We start from the raw sequence: 19416 nt of genomic DNA, 5'->3' as shown, positions 1-19416 counted from the left end.
AAAATCTGCTGCCACATATTTTTGGTTCAGTTCTTGTATAATTTGGCATATGCCAGCCTTTTCTTGCTGTTTCCCTTTCTTAGGAATGGCTTCCTGACAGACATCCTTCCACTGAGACCATTTCTGTTTAGGTTTTGGCAAACATTAGACAGATCCACAAGAAGGTCCAGATGCATATCTTAGGTCCTCTGTCAGGCCTTTTCTTGTTTTTTTTTCCTGTTTCCTAAGGATATGACTTTCAGATATGGTCCATCTGTCAGTTTTCTCAAGTACACACTGAACACTATGTTGCGAAATGCAAAGTTTTCAGCTAACAGCTTTTTGTGAATCACCTTGGTAATGAAACTGTGTTATCTGAAATCAGAACAAATTATGTGTTTTTGAGGCAGGCTGCTAGTAACAATTTCAAATTGTTTCTTTGCTAAAATATTCTGTTTAGGCGCAACAGTGGTTACTTCCTTGAATTAAGTGCCTTTGCTTGAATATTTCACAGGTGAGTGTTAAGTAGCTTAACAAACAAAAAACCAAAAGAAAAAAAAAGGCATTCGTACAATTTGTACAATGTCCCTCAGGATATAAGACGGAATCATCTGTTTGGCTTAGACTTTATCAAAGTCCATTATCATGGCATCACTAAAGAATAAATCTTCCACTGCACACATTAATATAAGGTCATTGTAAAGGAAATTTGGTTGTATATCTGATTTTACATATTCTATACTTGTAGTAGATGATTTTGACTGCAATAACCCCTGTGCACTTCAGTACTAGGCCATTAAGTAGGCTATATCAGACAGCATTCAAGTAAGATAACACACCATGATCTGTGCAATGGACGGCAATGGAAGCAACTGTCTGACGGCATGAAATGACATGCAATTGCTTGGTGATAGTCAAGAGTTGCTTTATCCACTTTATAAAAACTGCATGAACCATGCACAGTGGGCATATTACAGATTAAGCGGCAGGATAATAACAGTATAGGACAGTAAACAAAATGACATATGGCAGGCCTTTTTTGTATCAGCTTTCCAAATGAACTTCCAGTAGATACAGATAGATTTTATGCTTCGTGGGTTTAATAGAGATGCTTTTAAAAGCTCAGGCCCAGGCTCATTAATAGCAGTGTAATGGAAACAGACAGCAGAAGGGATGGAAGTGGAAAATAAAACAATAACTTTTTATGAACACTGGCAATTGAAAGACTATAATATTATAGTCATTTAGAATTCACTGACAGTAAAATCAATGAGACCTTAATACCACAAAGCAATATTTGTATACGCGTCAGTAATGAGAAATGCCTACCAAGGACTTCCATGGATAACATCACGCTCTGGCAACATGGATGGAAGAATCAAGCAGATTGTGCAACGCATGCTTCCTGTGTTCTCTTTGCTGTGTTGACACACACAATCTATTGTTACAGTACTGATGTGATAAATGAAAAGTTGACAGGGCTGTAGTAATGTCCAGCTGGCAGCCTGTCTTACTTTTACTTCTAACAGTTCTTCCAGTTGTAACTGAGTGAATTATGATATTTTGTACCATTAATGTTGCCCGTTTCTCTATTTCAGTTCCAGGTCCTGGGCAGATTCTCGAGAATCCTGCGTCGGTGTGAAGCGTTCATTACTCCTGCAGCGCACAGATCCTCCTCAGTGATGCCACTGTAGAGTTAAAGATACATTTAATATTCCAGCATCGGACACACATCGTCATACTTGCTCACAGTTTTTCCTTCTTTTTAACCAGTAATGAAAAGATCAGGTTCTAATGTGCATCCACTGTTAGTTTGCACTCTATCTGAAGTTACCGCAAAGCTGTTGAGTCATAGATAATATCAAAAAAGTCTCATACAAAAGTTTTATTTAGTTACAAAATCTCCTTCTGGGATAAGATTCCTACAGTGCAACTGAAAGAAGAAACAACTGTGACGCAAACAAGAAATCACATGTTCATAAAAATTAAGTAAGAATGTCATAATGTTTGTATTATGCATTTCGCATGTGCAGATTTCACAGAAACCAAGTTTCATTGTGAAGAAAAAAGACAAGCAAGATCGAAAGTAGTGGGGGAAAAACACGATTCAGTGGTACCAGTGTTGAGATATGACATATGAGTTTACATTAAAGTGGCCTATATGTTTCCAAGAAGCAACTACAATGTTTCAGAAAAGATCCCCTTAGTTCCTCTTCACTGCTCATTGTTGCCTCCCAGAAAAGTGTGTTGAAATGACCTTTCACTCACATGAGCTTTTTTCTACTTCTTCCTATGTTTATAATTGTTTATCAAAGCGTGTTTGGAAAAATTGAAAGTGTTTTGTTTTGAATTTACACATTTCCCCTAAATGTACCACATACAGGCAATCAAGCATTTAAAGTACTGTTCTGGAAACTGGACAGCTATGAGGATAAACTAACAGTATGTTTGTGTGTTGTTGTCCTTTTTCAAACTGTGTCTGTGAAGAACGAGCAGATGGTGAATTTGTGTGTGGCATTCTCAAATGTTTAGGTCTGCGTGATTGTAGTCATTGGCCACAGGAATTAAGAGATTAAGAGACAAAAAATAAATAGAAAAAAGCAAAAACAGAGAATAAAGTTATCCATGGAGTCACTCCAGGACAGATACACTGGTGTTATACTCATAATGATCTTACATAAATATCTAAATTAATGTTACCTGAAATAATCCAGATCATCCCAACCATTGAGGCTAAGTCCCAGGGTGTATTTTTGAAGGCCCAGAGTACTAAGAAGTTCCTGCACAGTCTCTGGTGCGCCTTGCAGGGTCGACACCTGCAATGAGATAAACTATATTGAATTATTTATTTGGTTAACAAAACTCAGAACTTATAGCTTTGTCTTTGAAAACAAGATTACGCCTACCTCTTTCTCCCAGCTGCATCCTCTATCTCCATGCATGGAAGGGCCATTTCTATAATTTGTCCTCTGGTAGGGTATAGATGGGCCTCTCTGCTCTATGGGGAAAAAGTCGACTTCGCTGAGGGACTTGGCAATTTGCAAAGCAGTGAGTGAGTTGTCTCCTGTAGGTCCAGGGGGCTGATGATCCACTATCCAGGAAGCAGTGGCCTGACAGTGTGTGCGAGTGTAGGGGAGAGCTGATGGTGTCTTAGCTGCTTTGATAGGGTTGGTCCTTTCTGGAAGAAGCTGATGTTGATCCCTTCTCACCTTTTCCCTCATGATTGCTGAGTGATTCATATACAAGTTCTTTACACTGACTTCAGGCTGTAGGGAGTCCTGAACAATATTTTTACTTTGATATTTGCCTGTGGGTGGTGAAGTCTGTTCTTGGCAATGTGAAATGGCTTTACGTGATGGTGGAGGAATGGGAGATGGGGTTTTGGCTGGAAAGAGTTGATAAGAAGAGTGGGATTGGGATGCATGAAGGTCACTGGTTGTCAAATACTGGGACAGCATGGCTGGAATTTCAATTTCTGTAAAGTCTGATCTGCGGCCAGGTCTGCTGTCAAAGCTATGCCTCCCTGAGACTTTTGGGAGCTGCAAAGCCTCATTACCAGACCAGATCACCTGAGGATCCCTTCGATGGGGAAGCGCATCTTCCACCCTATGTGGCACGGACACGCCTTCAAAGATGTAGTAAGCGGGATTGGTGTAGCTGCTTGGATTTAGTTTGGCGGGAGCAGCTGAGGACCTGCAATGAATTAAAAAAGCCCTGAATTAAGCAAACTCAACCACATACAAAAGTTACTGTCATCCTCAATTCTCACTCATTAGCCACACAACTTTCTAATATTTCTTAGAGTTTTGTTTCAGTTTCATTTCAATTAGTTCCCAGAATGAGTTAGCTCCTTTCAGTTAAAATAAGCTTTGTTTTTATTATTATAACATCGATAAAAGGTTGGCTGGAGCAAGATTCAAGAAGTTCAGATGAGGTATTACTGTATACTTTGTGAAAGCAACTGAATCATATAAGGATGCCATGCAAACATCAAAGAAGAGGTACTGGTTTAATAAACCAACGCGTCACTATCTTTTCATGCTTAATGTGTAAACAAATCTAACCAAACTGACAAAGAATAAAGCATTTTATATTTTTAATTCATATTAATTACAGTAATTACCCACAATTGTTTTTATAGTTTCCACATCTCCAACAATGTTGGCTCTGTGTTTAAGCCAGGATTGTGCTCACTTACAGGCATGTACGCAGACAGCTGCAGACACTACATTCACATAGTCATTAGTTTTATATTTTCCACCTGGAGTCTACATTAAGGACTAGTGCATTTTTCACAGAATGTAGCATAGGCACAAGATATCATCATTGAGTCATATTCCGGTGGATCACATGTAAAGGGCCGCAGTAACTAAAGCACCAGCATTTGTAGTGCCCGTAAAAGCTTACTTACACACACCTTACTCTACATACCACAAACTACACATAATTCATCCAAGCAGACTTCAAACTTGGAAAAAGCACGAGATTAACAATTTGGTCGTGATGTTAGATGGCATCTATGTCTGAAAGCAAGTGTAATCCCAGCCAAAGCCCTGCACAGCAGTTTCTAATAGTTTCTGACAGAGGCAACTAAAGATATATGGCTTCCATATCACAATGCCTTCAACAAGAAAAGCCCATCTGCATGTATTTAACTAACCAGCAAAGTTTCTCAATGATGCTGCACTTTAAAATGCCAAAAATGTATTCTAGTCTTGGGAAATTTGTGCCATCAGATGCCAGAGATTGGGAAACGTAAGTTTTCAGACATTCAGATTAAAGTAATTAAAGTAGTACATTTCAGCATCTATGCCAGTTAGATGGGAAACAAATTTCTCTCATACAATTCTCTAAAATAAGTGTATACAGTGGAATGTGAATCTAAATGTAAGCATGATAGTATGGAAAAATATAGACAAAATGTGCTCACATCCACTAATCATTTGTACAACGTCTGTCCCAGAAAATGTCACCGAGCCCCTTTTCTTGACAAATGACGCTGTCCTCACCTGGTTACAGGGATCCGTGTCACTGCAGGAGACATGTGTCCCCTACCAGAGCCTTTATGATCTTTCTCAATACTGAAGCACTCTGGAAAAGTCAAATCACAGGAAATGAAAATCTCATTTTCTAGTATACAAAATGGACTTACAAAACTAAGTCTGTTTGGGGTGATTAGGCCAAAGGCTGTTGTTGTTGTGTGTGTTGTGCCTGACCTGATGGCATAATACCCATCTGTCCTGTCTCAGGATGCATCTGGTCAGTCAATCGGGAGCCAAAAGAGGAAGCAGCCGATAGATACCAGCAAGTGTAAAGCCAAGCCAGGGATCATTGAGGAACCAAATAGAGGAAGCAATGTGAAACTCACAGGAGTCAAAGAAAGTGACAGAGGATGGAGATGAAGGTTTAGTGGGAAGTGATAGTGCAAGCAAGGCAGAGGTTAAAAGAAGACCAGTTTCATGTGACCCACCATAGATCTTCTCCCGCGTTGCTTGCTTGTCCTTGGGCACATGAACTCTGACACGTCCGCGTATGGAGCCCATTTCCTCACCTCGGTGACTCAGAAAAGTCTCAAACTGGTCAGATGCACCGGTGACGGAGCGCAAAGCCACACAGCATTCACCTATGGCAAAGATATTTTTTATAAAAATGCTCGTTAGATCAAGTAAAACTTTGTTTATGTATGAGATTTGACACGAGATGTTTGCAAAGCCAAATAAAGGAAGTATTAGTATGGATAAGAATATAGTAAATTTAATAAAAAACACTATTGCATTGTGTTTTAACATAGTTGGGTCTTTGAAGGCACTGGTTAGCAATGCTACAGTCATGAAGGGACAAACTTGCTCAGCGACCAACCGTATGATTCAAACCCATCACATGACTTCACAGACAGCAGCATGTGTTGATCTTGAAGATGATCCATCTCAGACATAATTGGAAGGAGCTATAATAGGACACACAAGTGAAACACAAGTTAAAAAAATAATAAATAGATGAGTTATATTTTAGCCACTTCTCTGTATGAATGCCTGACCTTTGGTAGTTGTTTGAAGGACCAGGCGAGTTTGAGAAACCCAGGAACGTCACAGCTCTGTGAGTCATTCTCACTTGAACGTCGCGTCTCTGCAAAGAGAAATACTAAAGATAAACGACTCTGGTGCATAATGCTTCACAAAAAATTCACTTACTGATATGAAACCATACCTTCAAGGCACAAAGAATGAAATTCAATGAAGAACTTTGCCTTGCTCGCCGTCTTCACAATCGCCTCAATACCTTCGAGAATAATCCAGGCCCTCTCCGTGCTGGAATTTGAATCTGTTTGAATTGAAAATACTGTACTGTTAATTTCACGAAGACATTCTGTCAAAGTGCTTATGTCCAAAGGGACAACAACCATGACAGCACCTGTTTTGGAGGTGGACTGTGATGTCACTCCCACTTGATATGTGGCAAAAACAGGTGAATGATCACTTGTGAAGATGTCATCTGTGCAACCTAGTAAGAGATAATATATTACACAATTTAAAAAGCCGCACTAAATATCTCTGTGTGCTGTTGCTACAGCAACATGACTTTGTGGTAAAGCACATGAGCTGTTAATCATATTTGAAGGAGTGTGTCAAAATAATATCCAGTATCTGTTTTGTTTCAACAGTTTGCTTGAGTTTGTCAAAATAGAAGTGTGGCTTAAAGAGAGGAAATGACCGTTGCTTTCATAATGGCCCACAACCGAGTAAGTTCATTTTATTGGGCGATAGGTGACTGGTCATTACCGCAGCAGTCTGCACGGCTTACCGTATGCAGTGCAGGTGATGTGCGTCTCTGGGTAGGACTTGAACAGAATCCTGTCACACCATGATGGTACATTGACTCGCACCTACAGGAATGCATTTAGCCATAAAATAATCAACAGTGCATTGTATTGGTCTGCGTAAAAATGAAATTCAAATACGTATTCATAGCGTGTGCTCTGAAGGATTTCTGTTATGCCAAACATTCATGTTCTAGAAATGAGTTTAACGCTTAGCCTCCTATTTTTAGAGAGTGGGTCAGCTAGTGTCAATCACCGAAGCACTTCCGACCCTTTAAAGAGGATTAAGTTACAAAAAAGTAACAAATAACTCGTCTTAATGACTGTATATTTACTGTATATTTACTTGAATGATTTAAATTTGATTTTTGGGGTGATTTGGATCCAGCCCTGAAAAGATTGGTGATTATTGTTTGCACACACTTTTACTACATCTTTTCATTCTCAAAAAAAAAAAAAAAATACACAGTGAAACAAAAAGTCAGCTTCATGTGAGGCACATGTGCTAATCCAGTTCCAGAATGAAGTAACAACCACCGGCAACCACAGACAATGAGACTTCTTGCAACATGCCACTTTAAAAGTTACCCCAATTTTTGTGAACTATTCAGGTGTAAATATTGTTTTTATTTTCGGGATGTGTAATCTGTTGTGCATTGTTTTTTTTATACATTTCCTTGTTTTTCAGAAAGAAAGAAAAAAGAAAGCAAGCTCACCCCTGAGGTCTTGTACTTTTGCCATAGGTAGCAATCTCTAGAGCCACGTTCATACCGATAGGTGGGTGGAAATGCTATCTTCTCTTCCTCTTAACCATGATAAATAAAGAAAGTGAGAAGAATAAGAAAAGTCAGTGTGGCACATAATGAGATCATACTGTTGCTATTTAGGAAATTGCATTTCAGCATTTTTCACAATGCGTGCAGATATAATACTGGACTTTCAATATAAAACAAGGCAAAACTGAAACTCACTGAAATAGAGAAAGGCTTTCCTTTTGTGTCTCTCTTGGGTCAGCTGGTCGGCACACATTAGCTCCTCAAATTCCCTTTTGGATACATGCTTCAGGATGTCCTGGAGTTAGTAAGCAGTGACATCAGTGTATAGGATGTCACAAATAATTGTTATTTCACATGTACTATTAGGAAAATCTTCAAGTGTGCTAAGTCACTCAGTATGTTAAGAAACAGGAGAACAAGGAAATAAGCAGTGTCAGTCTGACCTGTACGTCCAGGTCAAGCCTGTAGTTGAGGTCTCCACACCAGAAGAGATGGGTGAACCGCAGGCTTATGTCAAAAGCAAAGAGCTGTTTGTCACCCAGAGACAGCAGCCTGAGGATGTCCACAAAGTTCTGGTTCCTCCTGGACATTAAACAAAAAGAGATACAACAAAATAAAAAGGTTTTTTTTTGAAGAGCAAGAAACGACCAGAGCACACAAAATTTCTAAACACATTTGGAGAATGCACCTCAGGACTTTATCGCTTCCAGACGTCAGGTGGCAATTGACGAACCCAAAGGACGTTCCATTGAAGTGGAAGGAGACCCCAACAGCTCCCTTGTTACCTGAAACAATAGAAGCAGTCAACCTTAAATCTACAGGTTAATGAAACATCTTGTCCTATCAACAATCATGCACAGAGTTTGGGGGGTCTTGCTGTATATTTACTGAATTTGCTTTGTGTGCACTTGTGATGGTGAGATCATGCAGAGCAGCCTACCCAATGTGTTCCCCAAGCCAGTCTTCACGTTGGCTGTGTTCACATGGCTGATGCGACTCTCATGCTCAGGCTTTACAAACACGGCCAGCCTTATATTCCAGAGGGACTGCACTGCCACCTACAGGACAATACCCCACATTGTAATACTGCATTTTTGTTTCCAACCAGTCAAAACAATTATTTAACGGTTTCCAAAAAGGCAAACTCTGGAATGAAATGCTTTATTTTTAGAGTGTGTTGTTGTTAAAAATGTTCCCGTTTAAACATTTTTACTGCATGAGACAAAATGTGTGTTCCCATGCACTTCGTCATCTAAGGAGCTTAGAAAGAAAAGCTCTGGACTTCAGAACCGAAGAAGCAACTTAAAGAAGTCCAGACGCTTTTCTTTCTAAGCTCCTTAGACTAAAATGACCTGGATGACTGAGAACCCACAGACATGCACTTAGTCATGCATATATATTAATATTTGGGCTTTCACATAAGTGTTATTGCCCTTTAAAATTCTAAAGTGTTATTGTTTTAATTGTATATGCTATAAGAAGAATAAAGCACTGATTTACATGAGCTTAAAATTAAACTTTAATGACAGAGGTGACCCAATTGTAGAACATGGCAAAAGATTGATATTGATATTCATTTAACCTGTAAAGTAAACTGTAGGACTAATGTTGATCTTTTTTTTAAGGTAAGCCTCATTTTTGAAATACTTCTGGTCAGATCAAAGGTATTATAGCGCATGAACTCACCGTTTGTAAAAAAAAAAGTCAAACAGAATAATATAAAATTAAATATGTGGAGATTTTGGGCTGTGTAAAGATAAATGTTTTAATAGCTGGATGATTCTTTTAGAGGTATGAACGTGGACTGAATGAATTCTGTAAGGAGCATTTGGAAAACTGAAATTCGGTATTAAAAACATTTTTTTAAATTTAGTTTTAATAATGTAATTATATAAATCCAAAGCTGCAGGACATGAACATAATGTGATGTTATGTATGTAAATAATAAATAAAAGACAATTAAAATGCTGTTGTGCAGAACAACTCATGAGCTGACTGTGAAATAAAGCTCCTCACTTTATCCTATTAGTGGACCTTGCCTCTGATTGTTGAAGTAATTATTACATTTCTATGACAATTAACAAACTTTGATGTATAAATTCAATCAACCTCTTATTTAATTCATCTGGATGTAGCGTTTTCAGTGGGTGAAACATTTCTTTGATCATCCAAGTGACTTCTCTTAGACTGAAGAAGTCACTGATGAACAGATGAACAAAATCAGCTTTTTGGGATTTGCTTATCTGGATGATTTAACATGCATTTAACAACCCATCTCTCTACATTTACATGTGATGGATTTAGATTAATTTACTCCATATTTAGCCATGGGAATCACAGAATTCAGCTGAGAAGAAAATTGAGAAAAGGACACCTACTTGTTTGAAATCAATGTGAGTATAGCTGCGAAGGGTTGCTTTGATGTGATCTGTCCACTCTCTTTCCCCCTGGGGGTTTTCCTGAGTCCCTAAGGCATAGATGTCATGAGGAAGCAAGGCGGTTGAGTCATCAGGGGTGTGTCCCAGACCGCAGCAGGTCACCCACGACTGTAGACTTCGAGGAGGAGGGGAGCCACCTGCACAATTAAAACAGAAGAAGTCAGAGTTAAAAAGATCACCTAACAATAACTCAGCACAATGTTGTCTGGCTGTGAAAAAAAGACTCCCATTGTGTTTTAATGTTTACCCATATTCCAGGTGCCAACAAAAACGGAGATCACATCAGGTTCACTCCGCTGAGAGTGCCTGGTTTTCATCAGCTGGAGGAGCTGGCAGAACGCATCGCATTTCTAAAAGAAATGACAGTGAGTTATGATGAGAGAAACAGCAGATTCCAGTAAATGAAAAACTTCAGTATCGCGCCTTACCCGTGCACTCTCAAACGTCATCTCCCGCGGTGTGCTGTGGTGGCTGTCAACCATCATGCGTACCTTGGCTGGACTGCTCTGAAACTTGACAATCTGAAGGACTGATAAAGAGGGAAAAAACGGAAAATAATAAAGTAATACATACATATAATAATTATTAAACAATATTTTTGCTTTGAAGAGATACGTTTTAGCCACTGTAAATAGCTAGGAAACAAAGCAAAGATTTCCTTACTTCTGTCATGTGAGACTCTTTCTATACCAAATGAGCCAGTCTTCTTGTCAAAAAGCAACACTCCTGCGTCCACATCCACAGAAACAGTTTGTCTGCCATACCTCAACATCTTCACCTGAAAAAAGACATCAGTACATTTAAGGTCAGAGATGAGTTCATTTGTCTTGCTTTCAGTCATCTCTTTAAAAGATGGCATGTAAGTGAAGAACAGACTATAGATTTTTGATTGTAGTAAAACTTGAGGCTTTTTCTCACTCTAGTTTACCTGAAAGGAGTAGACTGGCAGCTGCCGGGCATTGCTCTTTGCGGGGGTTACACAGGTCGGTGATGGTTCAGGAGGGGGTGGGTTGGGCTGCACTGCCAGGTTGTGATTAGTCACAGCATCTTGTAAAGCTTTTAATACCTTTATGGGAAAATGATATCAAATGCATTGTTGCAATGTATAACTTGTGCTGTCTATCAGGGAAAAAAAAGGGGGTTGTTTTAATTTATGTATAATTATTAACACTTTATCATCACTTAACTGAACGCTATGACTAAAGGTAAACTTTGGAAAGGATAAAGACTAACAAAAAGAGCTGCCTGGTAGTTTGTTAAAGACTTTTAATTCTAAGTTATGTAGCTTTATTGCCCATGTAAGAAGTATATGAATGAGTTTTCGAGTGTTAGACCTTTTTCAGCTCCACAGCAGAAGTTTTATTTTCATCGTAAACGTACCTTTTTCTCCAAAGAAGAAAGGAGACTGACCAAAGCTGAGATCTTACACAACAGGTTCTCTATATCCATCTCTGAACCCTTGTTAACAATTAAAAAAAAAGCACTCAATTAGTTTGTCTATATGGATGTCTACTACATTTAGTGCATAATGTTAAGAAAAAAAAAACATAATATATAGTTTGTATTGTACCTGTGCCTTGAGGGGTGTTAAGGAGCAGCTAGGATGGTCAAAGACTTTGGCCAGGGTCTCCAGACTTGAGAGAGTCAGATCAATCTCACTGTTGAATAAATAAATGCACAATTTTAATTTACCCATTATTCATCTGTTATTCCTAACTTCTTATCCAATTCAGGGTCATGAGGAAGCTGGAGCCTATCCCGAAAGGTGAGGTAAACCCTGGGAATGTCTATCACAGGGCTAACAGAGAGTAACATCGCTCAGTCTCAAAATCACACCTGTAGACAATTTAACATTAGAATAATAATAATATCTATGAACTGCAGGAGAAAGCTGGTTTACCACAAGAGCACCCACACAGGTACAAGAAGAAGATATGAACTCCACAGAAAGACCTCAGTGGACCTGCGATAGATTCAAACCCAGAACCTCCTTGTGAGGCAATAGTGCTAATGACTTTACCATCATGCTTTCCTAATCAGTCTCAAACATACGTAAATTTTAAAGAAGTGAATCAAAAATTAAAAGTCTATTGCAGGTGAACTAGTATATATCCTGCATATAGCAAACAATGACACCTTGTGTGTGGCAATAACAATCCGTACACTGCAGGCTGCTACAACTGGTCAAAAGCTCAGCACTGAAATCAAGTGTGAAATTATGCTAACCTGTTGAGGCCTTGGCAGGCAGCACCCAGAGTGCGTTTGAGGTGGCATAGTGTTGTTGCCCCTTTATGCACATTCTCAATGTCAAGAGGAAGCTCACTGAAGAGGTAGTCATTCAACAGGCCAATCACATCACCTGCAGTACTATTAAATAAACAAGGAAAAAATCAGATTATATTGTATAAAGCATGAAAGCCATCTTTTTTGTACTGAATATGAGAGAAACAGAGTAGGCTAAGAGCAGAGGTTTAACACAGAGCAGACAGTTTATTAATAGGGCAAAAAAGTCAAAAGAGGGAAGTGCTTCGCAAATAGTTGCTATGCTTGATCGCCAACAGGTGCATGAGCTAATAAAAGAGCTGATTAGATGCAATCATATTAACGTGAAAATAGAAATTAATATGCAGCATAAGTTTGTAAGAAACCACATTCATGCATGTGACTTTATGTGATGCAGTAATATCAAATATGGACACTTCTTATTAAAAAAGGCTAATAATTTATAACATAAACTGTGCAAGGAATATCTCTGAAATAGGTGTATTTTTGGCAATGGAATTAATTAATAAATATACCTGGATGTGTTTAGCTCTTGCAACTTATCGAGAAACAGGGCACGAGGGGCTGCTTTTGCTGGGGAGCCTATGAAAGGTACTGTGCCGACAGACGCTGGAGCAGAAGTTGGCTTCTCATCATCTGTGCATACGCAAAACACAACATTTGAACATTACAGCACAGAGTGAAGGATCTAGACATCGCTATTAAAGCCACATGTTTTATTATGTGTACAACATGCAGGTTAATAAAGGGTACAGAAAAAACTGATTTATCGTGACATCCAACCTGAGCTCTCGTCACCACTGTCCGTATCACGGGGTACAGGATACAGCAGAGGAGTGACCAGGCCTTTGTGGGGTTGCTGATACCCCAACACCAAGTCCTCCAGTGTCCGGAAACAATTCACCTGCACCCCTTGTGTTGTCTATAAAACACACAAATGCAACAGCAGATGATTCATTTTATGTCTGGTTTAAAATGTCTTGACCTAGCATAAATTCTCATTCTACACAGGAAGAAAACCAAAAAAAAGGAATGCAGAAGGTAAGGGATGCAATAATTCTGTTTAAATCTGTCGAGTAGTTTGAATTAAAAAGAGTATTTCACTTTTAAAAGGTTGTGCATAGAAGTACAGATATGACTGCATAGCTTCAACGTATATGTAAAAGAATGTGCTGCTATATGAAGGCCTTATTTGGATCCACAAACACTGAAATGAGAAGTTCTTAAACTTGTTAAGAATCAACGATGAGATTTCAAGATTGTTAAGAGAAAATCTTCCCCGACTGTGTTATAAAAGAATTAAATTACTAAGTAGATTTTAATTTGTACAACATATCTTTCAATGAATGTTTCACACCAGACCTCCACCCCCTTTCCTCTTCCGAAATCTTGCTTGGTAGAGCAAAGCAGAAGTATTGATTTGCATGACAGAAAAGGGCACATGCAGATGATTTGCTGTGATAAAAGGTGTCCCTGAGAGATTTAGAAAGCTTTCCCTTGTGGCCCAACAGAGAGATGACATCACTTCCAGCTATTTCCTGACTATAGCAGCACTTAGCTCTCTGTTTCACTGTGGTCCTGCATAAAAAAACCCTCTAAAATCCCCTCACCACATAATAACAAATTTCTTTTCAAAATTATCTTTAATACATGACTAGATTCATACAACACACATTAAAACCACAAGCTCAAGTAAGCCTTCTCTAAAGGTTTTCACTAAAATCTGGAAAACTTAAAGTAACTGAAAGCAGCATGATTGGAATTTAAGATAAAGAAAAGATGCTGCCATAGGTACTCACACTCTACAAAATGGCATGGTACATATTAGACCACAAAACCAAGTGTGCCCTTTTCCTGTGCCCTCCTTTAGAAGTTTTTGTTTTCGTTTTGTGGTGAGAAACCAGTTTTTGGCTTGAGCTAAATGTCTGTTTTGCCAGGAACTCTTCAAATAGTATTTTTATACCACAAGGGTCTCTTGAAAAGCAATTAAAAAGAAATGAAAAGGAATAGAAGACAGTGAAAGACAAAATTGGCCCCAAAATATCTCCATGGCCCTCTTGGAAAAACAAAAAGGCAAGCGCACGACTAGTGAGTTAGTGGAGCAAATCCAGTGAGGGAAAATACATACTGAAGGTTTATACACATGGCAGTGGAAAAACAACTGAAATAGCAACAGAGTTTTAGGTCTTTATTGGAAACTGGAGGAATTTTCCAAGTCAGCGGCCTTAAAAAAACAAACTGCCAGACAATCACTATTAAACTTGTTATTGAACTTTAATAAGCAGACACTGCTATAAAAAAAAGAAAGGTCAGAGATGATTTGTGGTTTATGCCCCAAAAATATTTATTCCTCTCACTCACCCACTGAGTGCGTGCTTTTGTTGGTGCAAACTTTGTGCTTGTGTGTGTTCTTTAATAGTCTAATAATCAGGTCATTTGCGAACTAAATACGCCTGCTCGAAGCATCAAAAACAGACACATACCATCTCTGGCTTAAACTCTCCCACATCCAACAGAATCATTACGCTTAACACAAACAGCCCCATACATACACATGACAAATAAGCACACCCATTGGTCAATGACTTAGTGTGTGGGTTGAGTAGGAATCTTTGAGACATTAAAACAATTTCTCCTCTGTGCTGCTGAGCTCATGCTGCAAGCATGCAGCCACATGGCAGAGATGCCATTCAAACAACAAAGTTACTGCAGTTGTAACAGAGTCTTTACAGAGACGAAACTCAAACATGTTCCTGTTCTCCTCACAACAGGCAAAAACAAACCAACGTTTGATCCTTCTAACTTGAGTCGTACTCCCCTCCGTGTGCACAGTTTGTGACAAGGTTTGAGACGCGTATGGTGTGGTGTTTTTACTTGGGTCCTTTTTTCCAGGAAGAGCATCCAGGGCCATGTGACAGTGAGCACTCACCTGAACTGCTAGAAGACCATCTGCGTCAGGAAGAATACGATAGGTGTGAACATGACGTTGGAACCTTTAGAAACCAAAAATTACAGTGGTTATTGGTACTGCAAAATACTACAAGGCAAATGCTCAAAGGCAAAGTGTGCATAAATGTAGGTTTTTTTAAGGATCCCATGTGGATCCCATGTATGTATTAAAGACAATAATTTTCTCAGTAGTTTTACAGATCACTGACTACAGATCAACAATGTGCCAAAGAAGAACATCATCTCCATCCATCACTTCAAAAGACACATTCAGGCAGCATATAAAGATGAACAGGTTTAAAGTGTTTTGCTACAGTATATTACATGAAGAAAGTGATGGAAGAAAGGGTCAGTACAAAAAGGGGGGAGGGGGGCAATTTCAAAGAGTGAATGAGATACTGAGAAAAGAATGAAGGGAAAGTGGGAGCACTGTGACCAGCCAGGCTCAGCTTTCAGGAATGTATCTGGCTTTGGCTGATGAGCAGTCAGCGTAGTGCGGTCGCTGGAGCTCCTGCCCACTTTCAGGGGCCCCAGGGAAGAAAGAGGGGTAAGTGGGGAAACAGGGAGCAATGAGCTAGGGTTAGACAGCCTGTGATGGACTTTACTTGGACGATACCATCTGACTAGTCTGGAGAGTGTGTATTTGTGAAGTCTGCCCAGCGTGTAGGCACTTTTAGCCACAGATGTTCCTTCACTGCCTTCTGCCAGATGATGGTGAAAGTGATGGATAGGACAGGATGAGAAAAGCTGCTGAATCAATTTACAAATGACGACATTCTGTAGAGCTAAATGCTTAATATTTGCCAGGTCTATGTGCCAAAATCGAAATGTCTTACATGGGTAGGTGTACTTATTTCTGGTTTTGTGTAAAAACAGAACAATAAATGAGAAATTTGATATTTTCAGTGAGCTAAAACAAATAAAATGAGACTTTCTTCCAATACATTTCGCAATATTAATACAGAGGGTCACTTATTATTGCATTTTCCCTTCTAAGTTCTGAGGGATACAGCATTACTATCAATGGCTTCACATTTAAAATGTGCTTGTTATTAATATACCGCCTAAAGCAGGGGTGTCAAACTCAAATACACAGTGGGCCAAAATTCAAAACTGGAACAAAGTCGCGGGCTAACATTAATATTTATTGAAATATATTTATTCCTCCAGATATAAGAATGAATCTTTTTTTATGGACTCAAACACATTTTGCTGAAAAACTGAATATGGAACAAGCAAAGCTTAATACTAAACAATATATATATTAGCTGTATAATACCAGTAGGCCAGCTCTGATAGTAATTTGGTATGGCTTCGCGGGCCAAATGTAATTAGGCTGTGGGCCAAATTTGGCCCGCGGGCCAGAGTTTGACACCTATGGCCTAAAGAGTATAGTCCATAAGATAATTGTGTTCGATTATGAGAGGCAAACGGCTCACTCTCTAAGTATGTGAAATTGTGTGTGTGTGTGTGTACTCACAGCAGGCATAATGCATAGGCTCCTGGCACAGACTCACTGTCTCTCACTAGGTAGCTGCCATCCCTCCCTGCCCGTGCCAACAAGTCCTCTGCATACACACGGCTGATGTCACGGTGATACCATGCTGCCGTAGCCATGGCAAACAATGTTGAGAGTTATGATCATAAAAATAATCCACATGAGGTGATGACATAGGTTTACTGTCACACTTGCTCTGATAGCACCGCACTGGAGCTCTGTCACCTATGTCATTAGCCACTGAGTGTGCTGAGTGGTCTACTTTAGTGTTTCAGCCTTTCCCATGATCCTCTTCTTCATGACCAAAGTGTCAGAAAGAAGAAAATTCTATCAGCTAGCACTTCCTGGGTTCCTGTTGTTTTCTTCTGGGTCACATATCCTGTTGAATTGAGGTCACAAAGAAGAAATATCCAGCTGAGCGCAAGGTTAGTCCACTCCAGCAACAGCCTTCAGTCCATTTATCTGGTAATATCCTTGTGTAGAGAAAGACCTAGTTACAGTTTTTGGTCGCAAGTTGCTGCACCTAGGTGGGTGTGTTGCTCCAACAAACACAGACCATCATAACAGAGTGAGGGAGGGAGAAAGAGAGAGAAGGAGGTAGAAGAAAAACAGCGAGAAGTGCAGAGTCTGAATGAAACAGCCACCCCTCAGGCAATGACGGAGCCTCTAGCTAAACCACAAACACAAGCCCTCCTCTTGTCCCAAAACAAAAGCCCCACATGCAAACAACAGGAAAAGAAGAACCAAGAATGGCAAAATAAACAAATCAAGCTGCACACACAGCACTTACACACTCCCAGGCAAACACGCAGGCAGCAAAGACAGAAACATACCAGATGGAACTCAGTCAGCACTAAAACCAGACAGGCATGCAACAGAAACCAGACTAATTCAAATGATTTCCCAGCTCTGTTGCCATATAAGGGAATAGGAACACCCTCCAAAAGTTCAGCTGATCACTGCAGTTGCCTTTCCTTCTTCCAAGCTCAGATTCCATTTGGAGTTTGTTTGGTTGGATGTAGGCTACTCTGGGAAATTTACTTTCATGCTGGAAGAGTGTGCTGCTGTGTGTGTCTCGTCAGAAAGGTTCCGTCTGCTCTGGCGTGGTCTCCAGCGGTTCTTCAGAGTGCTGTCAGAGCAGAGGGAGGGAGCACAGAGGCAGAGGACAACCCCATAAGAGCACAGGGCAGACAGAGGAAGTGACTCGACATTCCAGATGGCGGACATAGCCAGGAGAATTCTTGTGAGGCCCTCAGCTTCACCACCGGAGTGTGAAACAGAATGCTGCTTCCTTTTTGTTATTTCCTCCCCATTTATTTTCTTCTTCTTCTTTCCCCTGCCTTTTGTCTTCCCTCAAATTCTAAACAGAAAGCACAGCTCTCCCCTCATCGGTGAGCTCTTTGGCTTAACTTCAATTTCTTCCTCATTTGCCAGCATCCTTATCCTCAGACATTTCAGATTCTGGCCAGCATTTCACCCCTTCTTTCTGTCAGCCAACCTGCTTTCTTGTTCTAACCCTCCCTTCACTTCCCTTCCTCTATTGCTCACTCGTTCACTCCCAGCTAAACGCTGTGTCCATATGGTTATGATCATCCCTAACATTCTTATTTTTGCCCTTCTAAAGCATCACTCATTATTCAGCCCTCCTACGTTCCTCCCACTACATTAGCTGGAGCGAATAACTCTGTGGGAAGCTGTTACTGTTCTGCCTCTTGCTACTCAGCAGAAATGTGCTGACCACCAACCACAGAGCCCATAAAACAAATAGACACAAGTACATCCCAATCTGATGATGCATCTACCTAACTCTCAATCTGTGATCAGTTCTTTTTAGAATAACCATGTGCTTTACACAGCATATTACTGGACCATAAAAGCCAAGCTGAAGCACTATATGCTAACTAGCACACCCAAGGTGACAAGGAAACAATTAATTCACCCGCTAATGTTTACCAGGGATTCATTTGTGATTATCTTAGTTTTGGTAATTATGATTGACAATTACATAACTGTGCCTGAAATGTCATTGCTGGTTTGGCTGGTATTTTAAAAATATGATCTGATGGTTCATCTGATGATGAAAATCCAAAGTGATTGCAAATCATACATATGGTAAAATAAATAAATAAATAAATAAAAATAAGGGTAATTTTTCAAATACTGTTAAAACACTTCGAACCTTAATAATAATAATAATATCCATCCATCCATTTGCTTCCGCTTATCCTTTCAGGGTCGCGGGGGGCGCTGGAGCCTATCCCAGCTGTCATAGGGCAAGAGCAGCAGCAGAGCAGCTAAAAGCTCTGCTTCCTGTGGTGGGTTGTGCTACAAGAAAAGCCAGACTGGGTGAGTAGAAATCATTCACCCTGATGCAATCTGTTCATTATTTTATGCCAGGCCAACAGATATTAAGATAAACTGACTGGTACTTACATAGCACTTTTCTAATAACAATAAGATGACAATAAGATGAAATAAGATGAAATGTTTAATTCTTGAAACATAATGACTATATATTATATTTCAACAACATTTCAGTTGTTGTTCAGATGTTGTCAATCAAAAACCACTCAAGAGACAGTATCCACCCCAGAGTCAGATCACTAGGTAGGAATCACTACATGATTCTTGGATGTCAGTCAGGATAGCAGATTGTTATTCTTATATTCATGAATT

The 19416-nt window shown here is 39.6% G+C and overlaps 1 protein-coding gene across 4 annotated transcripts; it reads right to left on the bottom strand.

The window, feature by feature from the left end:
* Positions 1–874: 874 nt before the first annotated feature.
* On the bottom strand, positions 875–18579 carry inppl1b (inositol polyphosphate phosphatase-like 1b). Of its 4 annotated transcripts, none has more exons than XM_080900855.1 (27): positions 16723–18574; positions 15223–15286; positions 13077–13215; positions 12809–12929; positions 12237–12377; positions 11581–11668; positions 11391–11468; positions 10939–11076; positions 10674–10788; positions 10439–10539; positions 10258–10360; positions 9951–10147; positions 8513–8630; positions 8261–8357; positions 8016–8154; positions 7768–7867; positions 7513–7601; positions 6781–6862; positions 6391–6480; positions 6187–6300; positions 6017–6105; positions 5839–5926; positions 5450–5602; positions 4989–5070; positions 2886–3672; positions 2680–2810; positions 875–1667 (listed from the first exon to the last, which is right to left on the bottom strand). In XM_080900855.1, the coding sequence occupies exons 1-27, from the start codon at positions 16857–16859 to the stop codon at positions 1574–1576; spliced, it is 3675 nt and encodes a 1224-aa protein (XP_080756981.1). In that variant the 5' UTR covers positions 16860–18574; the 3' UTR covers positions 875–1573. The 4 variants fall into 4 exon arrangements, with proteins under 4 accessions (XP_080756981.1, XP_080756982.1, XP_080756980.1 ...); XM_080900856.1 differs by having other exon boundaries at positions 2680–2795; positions 16723–18572; XM_080900854.1 differs by having other exon boundaries at positions 6187–6480; positions 16723–18579.
* Positions 18580–19416: the final 837 nt, after the last annotated feature.

The sequence above is a fragment of the Rhamphochromis sp. 'chilingali' genome, assembly GCF_963969265.1.
Source record: "Rhamphochromis sp. 'chilingali' genome assembly, chromosome: 13".
In the NCBI taxonomy this organism is placed as follows: Eukaryota; Metazoa; Chordata; class Actinopteri; order Cichliformes; family Cichlidae; genus Rhamphochromis; species Rhamphochromis sp. 'chilingali'.
Note: the sequence above shows the minus strand (reverse complement) of the source record. Positions and strands in the feature narration are given on the sequence as shown.

Bases quoted from the DNA above. Each gene is read 5' to 3' on its own strand.
- inppl1b (XM_080900854.1), bottom strand. From the start codon at position 16,859: ATGGCTACGGCAGCATGGTATCACCGTGACATCAGCCGTGTGTATGCA. The intron at 13,216-15,222 runs GTGAGTGCTCAC...TGTGTTTTATAG, and splicing joins ATGGTCTTCTAGCAGTTCAG to ACAACACAAGGGGTGCAGGT. The intron at 6,481-6,780 runs GTAAGCCGTGCA...ATCTCTTACTAG, and splicing joins CATCACCTGCACTGCATACG to GTTGCACAGATGACATCTTC.